The following is a 13,251-nucleotide window of genomic DNA, read 5'->3' on the forward strand; positions in this document are numbered from 1 at the left end:
CGGGACCCGCAGAGGGACGCTTGGAGGGAGGCGCGTACTGAGACGCGGTTCTCGTCGCCCTGCCCGCGAACCCACGCCAGGCTCTCACACGCGTGCCAGGCCAGCATCCAGCCCAAGACCCACCGCGGTAATAGTGGGGCCCCGGCACGTTGGACTCTGGGCTGCGGCAGAGCCGGGAGGCCCGTGACTGCAGGAGGAGCAGACGGTGCCGCAGAGCCGGCTGGCAGAGTGACCTCAGGAGCCACCACTCAGGGTGATGAGAGGCAGAAAGACCCGAGTAGGAAGCACTTAATAGGCGTCCCTTTCCAGCGGGGACACGCGGCAGCGTTAAGAGCCCCGGTGTCTCCGTGGAACATGCGCAGAGGCGCAGTTCACCGGCGGTGGAGCAGCGCTTCGTACCCGGCTGGCCTCTCGCCGTGCGCGGGAGGCGGCACCGACTCACAGCCTCAGGCGAGGCCTATTCAGCCCTGGCTGTACCGGGTCAGAATAACACGGCCAAACGGCCCTGGGAAGTAAGAGGCAAAAAGGCAAGGGTCCGACCCTGGATCCCCTGGGGAGCTGATGTCGTGCAGATTCCTGGAAATTTCTCCATGCTGGCGATATTTTCAGGTCTGAGGTGGAACTTGGAACTTGAAAGTTCCCTGGGAATTCCTTACTGTCAGATAACCGCATCTGGAATTTTAATCTTCCAACAAAAAGGAGTTTGGTAAAGATGAATTGTATCAAAAGTTTTGGTGTTCAGCAGCCGGACACTTTCAGGGCCTTCCTGGCCCTCGGCGTTTATGCAGCCCAAAATTGCAGCAGCGCTCTCACTTTGCAGATGGAAAGTTGGAGCCTGGGGCTTGCAGTCTCCGGAGTGAACCGCAGGCACCTGGGACTCAGGTCAATCTTCCCGCCTAATGTTTACCCACTCTAAACCCCCATCCATGGTTGTCAGTAGACGGAAGGGAGAATCTCCGGGTCTGTCTTAGATCAGCGACAGCGAGAAACCCACAGTGGGGAGTTCCCACACAGTGGTTAGGAAAGGCCCTAACTCACAACACACAGTGCCAGGGATGTGCGATACGCAGAGCCGTCCTCCCCCACGTGGTGGTTCCTGATGGGCCCACGCAAGGGGTGCTTTTTGCTTTCAGATTCCGTGGGGATAAAGACTTCCACTTGAAACATTACCAGCTCACCGAAGTTAGGGTCACTGCTCCTACTGTAGGCCGAGCTACCCCTCTGACTCCTGGTGGTGGGAGCATCTCAGGAGGGGCACCCTGGCCCCAGAGCGGAAGGTGGTATACTCTAATTGGAAGCGGGTTGGGTTGTAGCCAGAAGTACCTTCCTTGTTCTTCAAAGGGCCTCAGGTTTCCCTTACTGACCAGACGGTTTTAGGATCTCAGTTGATGACCACGGGCCTTGGTAAGGACCTAGTTCTTGACTAAAAGAAATGCACAACGTGAGAGTTGTGAGTTAAGTTTTATTTGGGGCAAAATGAGGACTATAGCCCGGGAGACAGCATTTCAGAGAGCTCTGAGCAACTGCTCCAAAGGGGTAGCGGGGGAGGTCAGTATATACATGATTTTGGTGAACAGGGGTATGTACAGTCAAGCCCGTTTTTTTTTTTGTTTTTTGTTTTTTGTTTTTTTGCGGTACGCGGGCCTCTCACTGTTGTGGCCTCTCCCGTTGCGGAGCACAGGCTCCGGACACGCAGGCTCAGCGGCCATGGCTCACGGGCGCAGCCGCTCCGCGGCATGTGGGATCTTCCCGGACTGGGGCACGAACCCGCGTCCCCTGCATCGGCAGGTGGACTCTCAACCACTGCGCCACCAGGGAAGCCCCAATCCTATTTTTTTGCAGAGAGTTGCTGCAGGTCACGGGGAGCAGATGTCACCATTAATGATTTTAGTGCTTTTCTAGATACAAGGAGATGCAAGAATTGGGCTCATAAAATCTTCTTGTGAAAATATCTGGCTATCTGAAGGACTGTCGTGCCAGTCTTTCCCAGTGCCCAGAGGGCCTCTTTCCTGATTTCCACCCCGAACTCCTTTCAGGGGGTGTTGAAGTTCAGCAGCTGAAGCACCTCATGATTTAATCCTCGGAGAGGTAGATGGCAAGTGTCAGTTTGTAGATGGCATAGTGATGACTCGCACCTGCCTGATGCAGGGGCCCTGAGGTCACCTGTGTAACGTATGATACCCTTTCTGATCTGGCATTAATTGTTTTCTCAGGGATCCCTGTGCACTTCAGCCAGCAAGATTTAGAACACTGGGGTTTTACTAAAAAAAATTTGAAGTTAGGTAGGTTCTACTTCCATATCTCTTGGTATCTGAAGGTTTGTCCCTCTAGCCACAAGCAAATAAGGAAGCAGAAGCATCCGTCGGCCCCCTAGATGCTCCTAGAAACCATTTCGTTTTTCCCTGCCAGGTCATTTATTCATACATCTCCCAAAAATGTCCTAGATGAGATCTAGAAATGCACATAAGGTGAGAAGTAACAGCCTGCAGGTGGTGGTGGCAGTGAGAGGGGTTTCAAGCTCTTAGATTGGGAGCCCGAGAGCGGCATCTAAGTCAATAAAGGGAAAGGAAGTGAATTCACCAAACCAAAACTGATCAAAGGGGCCCATGACTCGAGTGACCAGATGCAGCAGGCTCTGATCTGGTTGCTAGAAGCTCTGGGTATAGTGACAAGTTCCACCCATTGGTCACAAGTCAGAGTCAAGGTAATCACTTCCTTCCTGGGGTGGAGTACAGCCCAGGCACAGCCATACTTTAAAAAGCCGAGTCAATATTTTAAATCAGACTGAGGGCTCTGCCACAAGGAACTGGTGTGGGTAAATTGATAGCTGTCTGGGCTCCACACACTGAGGGAGAGCAGACGATGCCTGGTTAAAATGGGAACGGGGGGACTTCCCTGGCCGTCCAGTGGTTAAGACTCTGCACTCCCAATGCAGGGGGCACGGGTTCAATCCCTGGTCAGGAAACTAAGATCCTGCATGCCGTGGGCGGGGCCACACACACACAAAAAAGTAGGCATGGGGTTTATCCCAGTAGGAAGTGGCTCTCGGGCTAATATATGGAGGTCTTTGTCTGCCAAGTACGCAACACAGAACGTCAGCGTCAAAGAGATGTTAGTTCTTCCATGACTTGAAGTTGCCCCTTGGAGTTTAGAAATGAAACAGGCTATTTCCAACTGTTCAGAGTCTCAACAGAGAAACATGACAGAAATTGATGGTCAGTCATGGACCCAACCTGGAAAGCGTTGGATCCAGGTCATTTCTACACGACGGGATCATCAATAGACCACTCCTGAAGCCACGTCCTTTAGCCTTCATTTCCAATACACGAGGAAGGCCCGGGGAAGGGAGGCTGTGCTTGGAAGCAGAATCGAAACATTTAGTGACGTGACTGATCCACCAGTGCTTGCAGTTGGAGAATCACTCTCAAGTTATCGCATTAGCAAACACACTCCCCAAACATTCATCTTACAGTGTAGGCTGTTCATTCACACATATTTGCTGAGCACTGGGCGTTAATGTCTTATGCCTGGGAAAGACCAGTGAAAAACCTGCCCAGGTCCTCCCAAGGATCCACCAGTCTCTCAGGGGAAACAGCCACGAGGAAACACAGTCTCTGCAGTCGGGGAAGGGCTACAGGTGGCTACATAACCCCACTGGTTATGTTGGTGTTTTCCCATGCTCTGTGTTTGATGCTTTGAGGGAATTAGAGACCATGTCCATGCCAGGGCAGTGTAATCAGAGGGGTGGTTGGCTCATGACTGCCACTGGCCAGAGATTCAGATCTCCAGGAATTGTACCTCTGAGCATCTTTGCGGACACAGAAACTAAAGGATCCTAATTTTTGGCCCCTGGAAGCCAAAAAGATAATTTAGGACTGGAAGCCCAGGTGCCCTGTGGAATATAGTTACCTGATTGCAGGAGGGGAGGGTGTAGGGCTCCAGGGTCCAAGGTACCACACTGAGAGCACGCTGAGGGTTTTGAGACAAAGGTCAGAGTGAGTCAGGCGTATGAGCGATTGGGTTAAACATCAAAGACAATTTGAGATGAAAGGCCCTTGGACTCCCCTAGACACAGGTAGAACCACTTCACCTGCTGTGAGGGGAAGGCAGAGGCTCTCAGCCTGCACTGAATTCCACTTCAGCTTGAAAAACAGGTCGGCTTCTCCCAAGGGACCTGCACACTGAACGCTGTGAGCAACGAGGCCCTTGTGTCCACGACTCAGCGGTCCCTGAATGCTGTCTTTGTCACGATCCTTGCAGCGAGGCAGGGCTCAGGGGTCCGGGAGGAAAAGCTGAAACTCGAGAGGCTGTGGTTTTGTGCTTTAGGATTATTTTGGGATAATGATAGAGCCCATGAATCCCCAGGGATGCCAGATAGGCCCAGGCTGTGCTTGATCTCTAAAAGGGAGCCCAGTACAGCTCTGGGGAAAGGGCTCTGGGACTGGCATGGCTGCAGGATTTCTAGGCTGGTATTAGGAAGAGGTGGAGACAGGAGAAGAGGCGGGGACCCAGAGCTCAGCTAAGCCCAGGTGATGAGAGGAAATCCCACAAGATGATGGGAAGAGGAGGGGAGGCAGACAGGGCTGTCCTGTGAAGGAGGGAACGAAGAGTACTTACATGCTTACCCCGGATTCCCGATCAGGAGCCGAGAAAATACTCGAGAACACTGTTTGCTCCCCATTGATGACACTGGCGGTCATTTGCAGTTGTATTTATGTTGTGAAAATTAACAGAAGCCTCATTTAAAATGGAGTCGGGAGGCCAGAAGGGGGAACACTCACGCCCTACGACCCCCACCTCAACTACAGACCCAAGAGGAAGGAGCTTACTACTTTCCTACCCATCAGGGCAAGGAAGAATTTCTCCCTGCCCGCAACAGCCCAGCCAATGAGACACCACCACAGCTCAGCCAATGAAAAGCCACTACACTTCCAAGTCCCAGTTTCCTCCAATGGACCCTTTGTTTACAACATCCTCTCCCCAAACGCCTTTCTCTCCTCTATAAAAGAAGTTCCTCTCCTCTGTCCTCTGGACTTGCCTGGGGTTCGCCATAGATTGCATGTCCTGAATTGCAATTCTTTGCTATTCCTGAGTAAACCCATTTTGCTGGTAAAATAACTGGCCGTTTCATTGTTTTAGGTCAACAATGTTTTGAACAGGTAATGCAGGGAAGTTAAAAAGGAATCAAACGTTTTCCAAATGTACACACACACTAGCTGCTGTATCAACTTCTCTGTCGTACCATGTCTTCCGCTGCACAGACTGGAGTGAAGCAAACTTTACCTCAGAGCTGACATGTGATCTTGGATGGGGGGGTGAGCCTCAAATGCTTGCTGGGGCCTGAACTTGGTAAGATTGTAGAAATAACTGTGTAAATTGCTGTTGGCTAATTTGACATGGATCGATGTTCAAAAGTACAAAAAGGTATAAACTGCAAAATCTTCCACCAGACACTGGCCCCAGGGGTAGTCACTGTGTCTGGCTTTTTGTTTATCCTTCTAGAACTTCTAGTCATATGCTTGTTTCAAACACACATGTCCCCGAGGTCAGCACATCATGCACCCTGTCCTGTGCTCTGCGTATTTACTCATCAGTGGGGGTGGGGGGTGGGGAATGGTTCGTATCGGCATGTGAAGAGCTTCTGCGTTCTCTGTACAGCTGCATATCCCCGCCGGGGGCGGGGGGGGGGGCAGGGGGAATAGGTTTTTTCCAGTCTTGAATGGATAACTTTGTACGCAGTGCTTTGTGAGGGCATAGATTTTGTTGGCTTAATCACTGCTGCCCCAAGTATCTTGGACAGTGTAAGAGCACAGCTGATACTTGTGCCGTATAAATCCTAAGAAATGGACTTGCTGGGGCAAAGGATATACAAACCTGTCATTTTAATAAGTATTATCAAACCGCCCTTCACAGAGGCTGCACACTATACACTCCCACTAGTAATGTTTGAGGGTCTTTATTTCCCTAAGCTCCCTTGACGCAGGGTGTGATCAAACTTTTGTATCTTTGATGTGTGAAAAATGGCTTAATTTGCATTTCTCTTATTGGAGTGAAGTTGAACAACAGATTCTTTTAAAAAATTATTTAACTCAACTAGTATTTATCAATGCATTTCTGAATGCTGGACGGTGTTCTAACTGATAGGGGTATAGCAGTGAATGAAATAAACCTGACCTTTCCTCATTCACAAAGCAACAGCACATTTTTAGTGATGACCCTGACCATTCGGGTAGAATTTATTTTATGTTAACCATTGCACTTGAGGTTTGCAGATCGTCACAATTATTTTACATTCCTAGAGCAATGGCTCTGACACTTTAGCATGCATCGGAATCCACAGGAAGTCTTGTTAAGGCCTAGGTGTCTGGAACCCTTCCCGGGTTATTTTCTGTCTCATTTGGTCTGAGGTGTGGCCCGAAAATTTGCATGTCTAACAAAACCTGGGTGATGCTGAGGCTACTGCTGGTCTGGACACACTGAGAACACTGCCTAAAATCACCTTGTTCTGTGACGTAAACATCTCCCTGCTCTTGTCTGATCAGTGTTATAAATTGTCAAATACAAACTACCCGCATGGAATAGCTTACTAGAAAAGAACTATCAATTCGCATAAAGACCATTTTATGTTTGGAAATCTCACCAATGAGTGTTTGGCGGGGCTGGGTCACGAGGTGGCTGGGTGCGGAACCTGGGTCTAGTGCTGGCTCACTGGTGGGCAGGGGCAGGGTCCAGGAGATCCCGGGGCTTCACCCACTGATGGGTGAAGCCAGGTCCTGGGGCTAGTGCAGGCCCACTGGCGGACAGAGCCAGGCTCTGAGGTCTGGCTGCAGGGCCCAGGGGTCCCAGAGGTGGTGTCGGGCTGCTGATAGATGGGGCCAGTTCCTGACACAGCTGGCTGCGGGGTCCGGGGATGTCCCGAAGCTTGTGCCTGCTGCAGAGTGGGGCTGGGTCCTAGGTGGCTAGTTGAGGGGCCTAAGGTGTCTCAGAGCTGGGCTCGATCCTACCAAGGCCGGCTGTGGGGCCGCAGTTGTCCTGGGGCCGCTGTCTGCCTACTGATGGGTGAGGCTGGTCCAGAGTCTAGAGCAGGCTCACTGGTGGGCGGGGCCTGGGCCCAGGGGATTCCGGAGCTGGTGCCCGCCCACTGGTGGGTGGAGCTGGGTCCCAGGCTCTCCAGCTGCAGGGCTTTGGGGTATAAGGTCTAGTGCTCGTGCACTGGTATGCGGGGCCAGGTCCTGGGCTTTCTGGTGGGCAGGGATGTGTCCAGGGGCGGCTGTGGGTTCGGGGTCATAAGGCAGCCTGTCTGCTGGTGGATGGAGCCGCGTCCCTGCCTAGATAGCTGCTTGGCCAGTATTGATTCCTACGGGCTGGTGGGCCCAGGTGGGGCTGGGTCCTGAGGCTAATAAGCTAGAGGAGGGTTCCACAATGGCATCTACCAGGACCAGAGCCTACATGGTAGAATGAGCTCCCACAGTGACCGCAGCCAGCGGTCTGTGTCCCCTGGGTGAGCTGTAGGTGCCTCCCGCCTCTGCGGGAGGCTCTCCAAGCTCAGCCAGTGGGTCTGACCCAGGCTCCTTTCAAATTACAGCTTCGGCCCTGGATCCTGGAGCGTGCGAGGTTTTGTGTGAGCTCTTTAAGAGTGGAGCCTCTCTTTCCCACTGCCCTCTGGCTCTCCCAGAATAAGCCCTGCTGGCCTTTAAAGCCAAATGCTCTGGGGTTTGTCTTCCCGGTATAGACCCTTGGACTGGGGAGCCCGATGTGGGGCTCCCTCGCTCCTTAGGGAGAACCTCTGCGGTTGTAATTATCCTCCCGTTTGTGGGTTGCCCACCTGGGGATATGGGTCTTGGCTAACCCACAACCCCGCGTGACTACCCATCTCGTTGAAGTTCCTTCTTTATGTCTTAGTCGTGGAAGATGTTTTCTAGTGGCTCAGTCTTTTTCATCAATAGCTGCTCTGTAAATAGTTGTAATTTTGGAGTGCCTTTGGGAGGAGGTGAGTTCAGGGTCTTCCTGCTCTGCCATCTTCAGTGATTCCCCCATGAGAGTTAAATTTTTAATTGAAGTATAACGTACAGACAGTAAAATTCACCCCTTTTAATGTATATGTTAATGATTTTTGACAAACACAGTCATATAACCACTGCCACAATTGATACGTTCCATGACCCTTACAACTGTTCACTTCCAGTTCTTGTGTCCAATCCTCTGGGCTAGCACTGGCATACATTTTATTTTTACATACGCAATAAACCTGCAATTCAGTGCTACTGTTTTTGCTTGAAACAGACAATTACCTTTTAGAGTGATTGATATTTACCTTCAATGTATTCGTTTGTGTGTAGATCCAGGCGTCTGATACATTCCTTCTGACTGGAGAGCTTTCTTGAATATTTATTCTAAGGCAGGCCTGGTGATAAACTTGTTCACGTCTGAAAAGTCTTTATTTTGCTTTTTATTTTTAAAAAGATGTCTTTGCTAGGTATAGAAATGTGGGTTGATTTTCCCCCCCAACCCTTTATATATGTCACTTTGTTGTCTTCTGTTGCATAGTTTCTCAAGAGGAACCTGCTATAATTCTTATCTTTGTTATTCTGCATTTAAGGCACCTTTGTTTTCTAGCTGCCTTCAGGACTCTATTTCTTTGGTTTCAGCAGTTTGAATATGGGGTGCGTGTGTCCGTGTGTGTGTGTGTGTGTGTGTGTGTGTGTTTCATCCCATGTTTATCCTGTTTTGTGTCTTCTGAACTTCTTAGATCTGGTGTTTGCTGTCTCATTATTTTGGGAACATTCTTGGCCATTACCTCGCAAATACTTTTTCTGCATTGTTTTCTCTTTCTTCTTTTTTCGGGAGTCCTATGACATGTATGTTATACCATTTGGTAGTATCCCACAGCTCTTAGGTGCTTTTTTTTTTTTTTTTTTTTGCGGCACGCGGGCCTCTCACTGTTGTGGCCTCTCCCACTGCGGAGCGCAGGCTCCGGACGCGCAGGCTCAGTGGCCGTGGCTCACGGGCCCAGCCACTCCGCGGCATGTGGGATCCTCCCGGACCGGGGCATGAACCCGTGTCCCCTGCATCGGCAGGTGGACTCTCAACCACTGCGCCACCAGGGAAGCCCAGTGCTCTTTTTTTTTTCTTAAGTTCCTCTTTGTTTTCCTGTTAGAGTAATTTTTATTTCTCCTCACCTGTGTTGAGCCCACTGATGAGCCATTGAAGGCACTCTTTATCTCTGTGACCATGTTTTTCTCTCTCATACTTTTCACGTGTCTGCTGAATCTCCTCATTCCTTCATGCACGTTGCCCACCTTTTCCACCAGAGACTTTAGCATATGAACCATAGTTACTTAAAATTCCCTGTGTGACTGTTCCAACATCTGGGCCACATCTGGGTTTGGTTCTGTTACCTACCTTGCCTTTTAGGGATGGGTTGATTTTTTTTCTCTTGCTTCTTTTGTCTGTCTCATAATTTTTGATTGCATGCCCAACATCGTGTGTGGGCCAGGAGAGTCTGAGGTAGTGTTCATGGCTCCTTCTCTGCTCGGTCATTAGTGGGGTGGGGGGTGTGTGAGTCAGTCTGGTCTGGCGTTGAGCTGGATCTGTGTTTCAGTGTGCTGTGGCCACCTTCCACACGAGACTCCTCCAGCCCTGCCCTGTGCTTATGGTGGGGATGAGGGATGCTGCTGAGGGGTTTTCTCAGTGCAGCTGCCCACTCTCCGCTGACAGCCTTCCTTGTCTCTGCACACTTTGGCCTCACCCGGAGTGGTGGCTGCTGTTACTATCACTCAGCACTTGTTAGCTTGGTGGTGATGGGAGCGGTGTTTTCTGTTGTCCCAATCCAGCCTCAGCGATGGTCTTTGAAGCTTTCCACATCCTAGATGCAAGTTAAATTCGCGAGGTGATTTCAGGTGAAACAAAGGCAAATTTTAAACAGATTTCTTTAAGTTGTTTCATATTTAGTTTATGATACAGGAGAATAATGGATTTCCATTTATATTGGCACATACAGTTTTCTTTTAAATTAGATTTTGGTTTTTAAGAAGTGATTAAATGTAACGGAAAATAGTCCCTAAATAATGCTGATTATCAGTGGGCGCTGGGAAGGCACATGCACGAGCGATGTTTTGGAAACACTGAGCTATGGCCGATTTCTGATAGAAGGTCTCACCCGGCACAGGAGGCACGCAGGTCATGACAATGGCATGTTCGATGTGCTTCAAATAGCTGCTTTTCATCGTTCTTTGAAGCAGAAGGATGAGGACTGCGATGACGGGCAGGGAGGGATAACTCTGGTGTGCCTGGGGCGTGTGTACGCGTGTGTGGGTGTATGTACGTACGTGTGTGTTGAAGCTTCTACGACCTACTTCCCCCGGCAGCCCCATCCGGGGCTCTGGCATCTTGAATCTGACACACTCACGCTTGAACTCTGAGCCCCTCCTGTTATTGCCTCTCAAACCGTCCTCCCAGTGTCTCCACCTCTCAGGTGAGGCGTGTGTGTACGTATATGATGCACGTGTATATATGATGTATGCATGGGTATATGATATGTGGATGTATGTACATGATGTGTGTGTACAGTGTATGTATGCATGACGTACGTTTCTATGATGCATGTGGGTGCAATGTATGTGTGCATATGACATGTGTGAATGATACGTGCATGTGTATCTGATGTATGCATGATGTGTGTATATGTGTGTGTATGGCGTGTGTACGATGCATGTGTGTATGGTGCATGTGTATGATGCGTGTGTGTATGATGCGTGTGTGTATGGTATATATGTGTGTATGATGCATGTGTGTGTGTATGATGCATTATGGTGTGTGTATGTATGGTATATGTGTGTGTGAGATGCATGTGTATATGATGTATGTTTGTATGTGTGTATGTATGAGGCATGTATGGTGTGTGTATGTATATGTGTGTGATGCATGTGTATGTGTATATGATGTATGTTTGTATGATGTGTATCTCTGCCCTCCCAATGGCTCGGGTTAGAAAACTCTGCACTTCTTCCTCACCTGGCAGATCAACCTTCGAAGTAGGAACCGAGCTCATCACTTCTCTCCATCTCATGACCCCCGCGCTGGTCACGCCCCCTGTCCGTTGCCCAATAATGGCCTGAGGCCATCCCCCTGGCCTCTGTGCCCTGCCTTTGCCTCCCTACAGTCTCTTTTCAAGCAGCTGCATAGCTCGCGATGTGCACCCGCCAGGGCCCTGCTCCCTTGGCGCGGAGGCCGAGGGCTTCACAGCGCTTACAAGGCCACATGGGTACTCCCCTCCCCTCCTAAGCTGCTGCTTAGTGTGCAGTCGTGTGGTCTCTGGCAGCTCTGGTCTCAGCCAGCCTCTTCCCCTTGTTTACCTCACTGCTGGGTAGTCAGCAGCTGGACGGCCTGTGATGGCCTAATTTCCAGGTCTGGCAGCAGGCAGGCTGCTGGCCAGGGCATGGGACTGCTGGCTGGGCGGCCACCTCTCCTCCACGTGGGTGGTCCTCAGCAGGCTCGCTCACGTGTGTTCCTTGGAGGTACCTGGCTCTCAGCACCATCTCTTTTCAAACTCCTGTTTGTGTCACGTCACTCCTGTGTCATTACCAGCCCAAACGGAAGGGACGGAGATGGGGGGGAGGACTCGTGGCCGCTTTTTGCAATCCCCAAGGGCCACGTGCTGTCTAGCAGGGCCACCTCCAGTGGACCCTTGTTTACGCAAGTTTAGCAGCGCCCAACCTGGGTTGGGCAGCAGCAGTTATGCAGGGTGGTCATGGCGTGCATGCAAACTTGAAAACTTGGAGTTTCCAGCCACGTGGAAGCAGTTCAGGAGGTGGCAGTGGTGCTCTTTGAGGGCATCCTGCACCCGCAAGGTCTTCACGGCCGATGGGACCATGTTGTGTGAAAACCCGGACACTGAGACACGGGGCTGCACAGTGATTGTGAGATAACAGAAATGCATGTCGGTCTCTGTGCCTATCGTGGCACAGACCCCGTGAAACCCCTGTAAATTCCTAAGTGGGAAGAATGCTAGGAGCATCTTTTTCTCTAACAGGTGGACACTGGGTGGGCTCCTGGTTGGCTCCGGCACAGGGGCTGAAGGCCAGAAAGGCCAAGCCATGCTTACAAGCCTGGGATTTTCAGCCCTCCTTCCCCCTCATCCTCCAGAGAGGGGAGAGGGGCTGGAAAGGACTTCCTGTGTGTGACCCCTGTGGGTGCGAGCCCTGGCTGTGCTCGGCCGGGGTGAGCGGCGCTGTCCACCAGGCGGCCTCTCGTTTACACTTAATTGAAGTCAAGGCAGAGCAAGCCTCAGCTCCGCAGTAACACCGCCGCCCCGGGTTCCGCGGGAGACGAGGGCGCAGACTCGTCCTACACGGTTTCCAACTGGCAGCGCGGTTTTAGCGTCTCCCTGGATTTGGGTTTGTCGGATTGCTTCTTCATGCCCAGCTCTGGGTCATCTCGACAGGACTAACGCACAAGGAATGGCACAGTGTTCTCGCCCGTGACGCCGTTTGAATCAGCACCGCAAACCTCCAACGTCAGTGCCACCTACCTGGCCCAGGCGTCAGTCATACCGCGCTCCCGCCACCACCAAGATGGCCGCCGTGCGGCGCCACCAAGATGGCTACCGAGGCTCCGCCCTGAAGGGTGCGGCCGGGCAGCTGGCAGCCAATGGGCGCGCGCGCTTGTCCGCGGCCAATGGGAAGGAAACGCGGGCCAGAAGCCGAGAGACGTCGCCCGTGGCTCGTTCGCGACATGTCGGCCTCCCAGGCGCGGGGCGCTGCCTCGGGCGCGGGGCACGGGGGCTGCAGGCGGGCCTGGGTCGAGCTGCTGGGTAGGTGGGCGCGGGGCCCCAAGACCCCTTCCTGCCCCAGCCTCCTTCGGCCCGTCCCCGTCCCCCCCCACTGCGCCCGATCGCGGCCCGTCCCCCCCTCACCTCGACCCCCTCCCGTCCCCCCCTCACCTCGACCCCCTCCCGTCCCCCGCTGACCTCGACCCCCACCCGTCCCCCCCCACCCTGACCCCCGGCGCGTCCCCCGCTCACCCCCGACTCCCGGCCTGTCCCCGCCTCACGCCGACCCCCGCCCGTTCCCCCCCTCATCCCGGTGCCCGGCCTGTCCCCACCTCATCCCCGCCCGTCCCGCCTCACCCCCCCCGCCCTCCTCCTCCCCCACGCCCACCCCGAGCTGTCCCCTCCTGGCAGCCCTCTGTCCACTCTGTCCAACGAGTGGCCAAGAGGGGTGTTTCCAGAAGGTAGGGAGTTAAGATTCACTG

At 52.4% G+C, this 13,251-nt stretch overlaps 1 protein-coding gene across 14 annotated transcripts in view; it reads left to right on the top strand.

Moving 5' to 3' along the window:
• Positions 1-12,379: 12,379 nt before the first annotated feature.
• Positions 12,380-13,251, top strand: part of FANCA (FA complementation group A) — a 50,976-nt gene continuing 50,104 nt past the window's right edge. For 4 of the 14 annotated variants that reach the window (XR_004523284.2, XR_012327898.1, XR_004523285.2 and 1 more), the window contains exon 1: positions 12,385-12,811. Coding sequence is in view for 9 of the 14 variants with exons in the window: in XM_033844687.2 (XP_033700578.1) it covers positions 12,649-12,811 (163 nt within the window). In the remaining 5 variants the exon portion in view is untranslated. Of the gene's footprint in view, positions 12,812-13,251 lie in introns of all 14 variants that reach the window. The other 10 variants (XM_073795630.1, XM_073795629.1, XM_073795626.1 and 7 more) reach the window with 7 other exon arrangements.

This window comes from Tursiops truncatus, chromosome 19 (genome assembly GCF_011762595.2).
Source record: "Tursiops truncatus isolate mTurTru1 chromosome 19, mTurTru1.mat.Y, whole genome shotgun sequence".
Lineage (NCBI taxonomy): Eukaryota > Metazoa > Chordata > Mammalia > Artiodactyla > Delphinidae > Tursiops > Tursiops truncatus.